This window comes from Myotis brandtii, unplaced genomic scaffold (genome assembly GCF_000412655.1).
Source record: "Myotis brandtii unplaced genomic scaffold, ASM41265v1 scaffold182, whole genome shotgun sequence".
Classification (NCBI taxonomy): domain Eukaryota; kingdom Metazoa; phylum Chordata; class Mammalia; order Chiroptera; family Vespertilionidae; genus Myotis; species Myotis brandtii.
Genome location: NW_005356751.1, coordinates 1,378,607 through 1,380,573, shown reverse-complemented (window position 1 = coordinate 1,380,573; position 1,967 = coordinate 1,378,607). Strand labels below are relative to the sequence as shown.

Genomic DNA, 1,967 nt, shown 5'->3' with positions numbered 1-1,967 from the left:
GGCGCTCGCACACCCGGAACAGCACTGCGGTCGGGATCGGGCCGCAGAGGGCCCGCCACGCGCCCCTCCCGCGAAGCCCAGTCGACCCCACCTTTACGCTCCGCATCGCTGTCGGCGTCGCTCCCGAAGAGGTCCTCCATATCCGCCATGGCCGCGGCACATCTGCCGTTGCCTCGGCTGCGGACTGCGCCGCGGTTTCTTTACGGCACTGAACCAGCGCAACGCGACAGTGTCGCAAAGACTCGCTACCAGGCTCCTTCCCTTCTGTGACCTAGTTTTCCCCGAACCCCAGAAACCGAAGCGGGTGGACTCTTATACGTTCACAGGGAGGACAAAACCCGCCCATTCTTCAATAGCGGTTCTTATTGGCGGGGACTGGGTGTCGGTGGAATGGGCGGTGCTGGGCAGACCGGCCTCTGACTGTGGTAAACCTGCCAGGACTCAGGCTTTACGTTCCTTTGTTTCATATTGACAAGTGGTTCTCAAATTGTTGAGAACTCCAAAGCGCTTTTTTTGTGTGTGGGTTCTATCTTTTGCTATTTATCGTATTAGTAATCAAAGCATAAATTTTAAAAATTCAGGTTAATATAAGTAACATTTTTAAAGTTTACATGACTAAATTTTTCTAAAAAAAAAATAGAAGAGTGATTGTTTCACAGTTTTTAAAATATCTTTACTGTTTGGTTTAAGTCAGCTGAATTCTCATACCTGCTTTTATATCCAGTCTGTTAAAAGGAGAAGGCTGAATTCTCATACCTGCTTTTACATTCTACCTGTTTTGGTCGGCCGCATAGGAAGAAAACCTGGCTTCATGCAGGTATGTATGTAATTGGGAAAGGGAGGACCTTTCAGAGGCCCCTCCTACCAAAGGGTCTTCCTGCGACCACTTGCAGCTTCAGAGCAGTGTTATCTCAAAAATTAAATATTTCCATCCGCCTGGCCGGTGTAGTTCAATTGGTTGAGCATCCTCCTTCACACCAAAAGGTCACCGGTTCAATTCCCGGTCAAGGCATATACCCAGGTTGCGAGTGTGATCCCGGGTTGGGGTGTGTACAGGAGGCAACTGATCCACGTTTCTCTCTCACATGGATGTTTCTTCCTCTCTAAAATCAATAAAAATGTATTTTAAAAAAATTTCCATCCTAATCCAATATGCACATTATGTAAAAAAAAATTGAAATAAACATTTCACAAAACAATACTTCCTTACTTCTAAGGTGCAGTCTATTATTCTTATTCTCCTTTGTTTTATCCCATTTCAGCTTTATGTTAGTTTTATTTTTAATGCTGATAGGCAGTGCACCCACTAAATTGATTTCATGGTTTACTAAATGATTGCAAACTGCCCTAGAACACTATTCAAGAGGGTTCCATTGGATTGTTTATTTTGCCAAGAAAAAAAATTAATTTTGCTAGGAAATGTGGCTACAATTGTACATTGGAAAATCAGACAGTAATAGAGTTTTCATAATAGGTTAGTGCTAGGTAAATCCTTTTGCCTTACAGAAGCTCAAAAGTGCCTTGCTCACATTAAAGAACTGGGTCGGTCTCTCTCTCTCTCTCTCGTGTTTTTGTTGTTGTTGTTTGTTTCTGTTAGTATTCACCCAAGGATACATTTTCTATTGATTTTTAAAGAGAGTGAAAGGGAGGGGGAGAGACAGAGAAGAACATGGATGTGAGAAAGACACACCGATTGGTTGCCTCCTGCACACGTCTGGACCGGGGCTGGGCATCAACTCTGCAACCAAGGTAGTGCCCTTGATTAGAATCAAACTCAGACCTTCAGTCTGAGGCCCATGCTCCAACCACTGATCCAAACTGGCTAGGGCCTCTTTTACAAAGCTTAAAATTTTGTTTTTTGTTGTTTTTTTTAAAAATATATTTTATTGATTTTTCACAGAGAGGAAGGGAGAGGAATAGAGAGTTAGAAACATCGATGAGAGAGAAACATAGATCAGCTGCCTCCC

At 43.7% G+C, this 1,967-nt stretch overlaps 1 protein-coding gene across 1 annotated transcript in view; it reads right to left on the bottom strand.

Moving 5' to 3' along the window:
* Positions 1-278, bottom strand: part of LEO1 (LEO1 homolog, Paf1/RNA polymerase II complex component) — a 26,262-nt gene extending 25,984 nt beyond the window's left edge. Inside the window, exon 1 of the mRNA XM_005863921.2 lies at positions 92-278. Coding sequence (XP_005863983.1) covers positions 92-149 — 58 coding nt within the window. The 5' untranslated portion in view covers positions 150-278. The remainder of the gene's footprint in view (positions 1-91) is intronic.
* Positions 279-1,967: the final 1,689 nt, after the last annotated feature.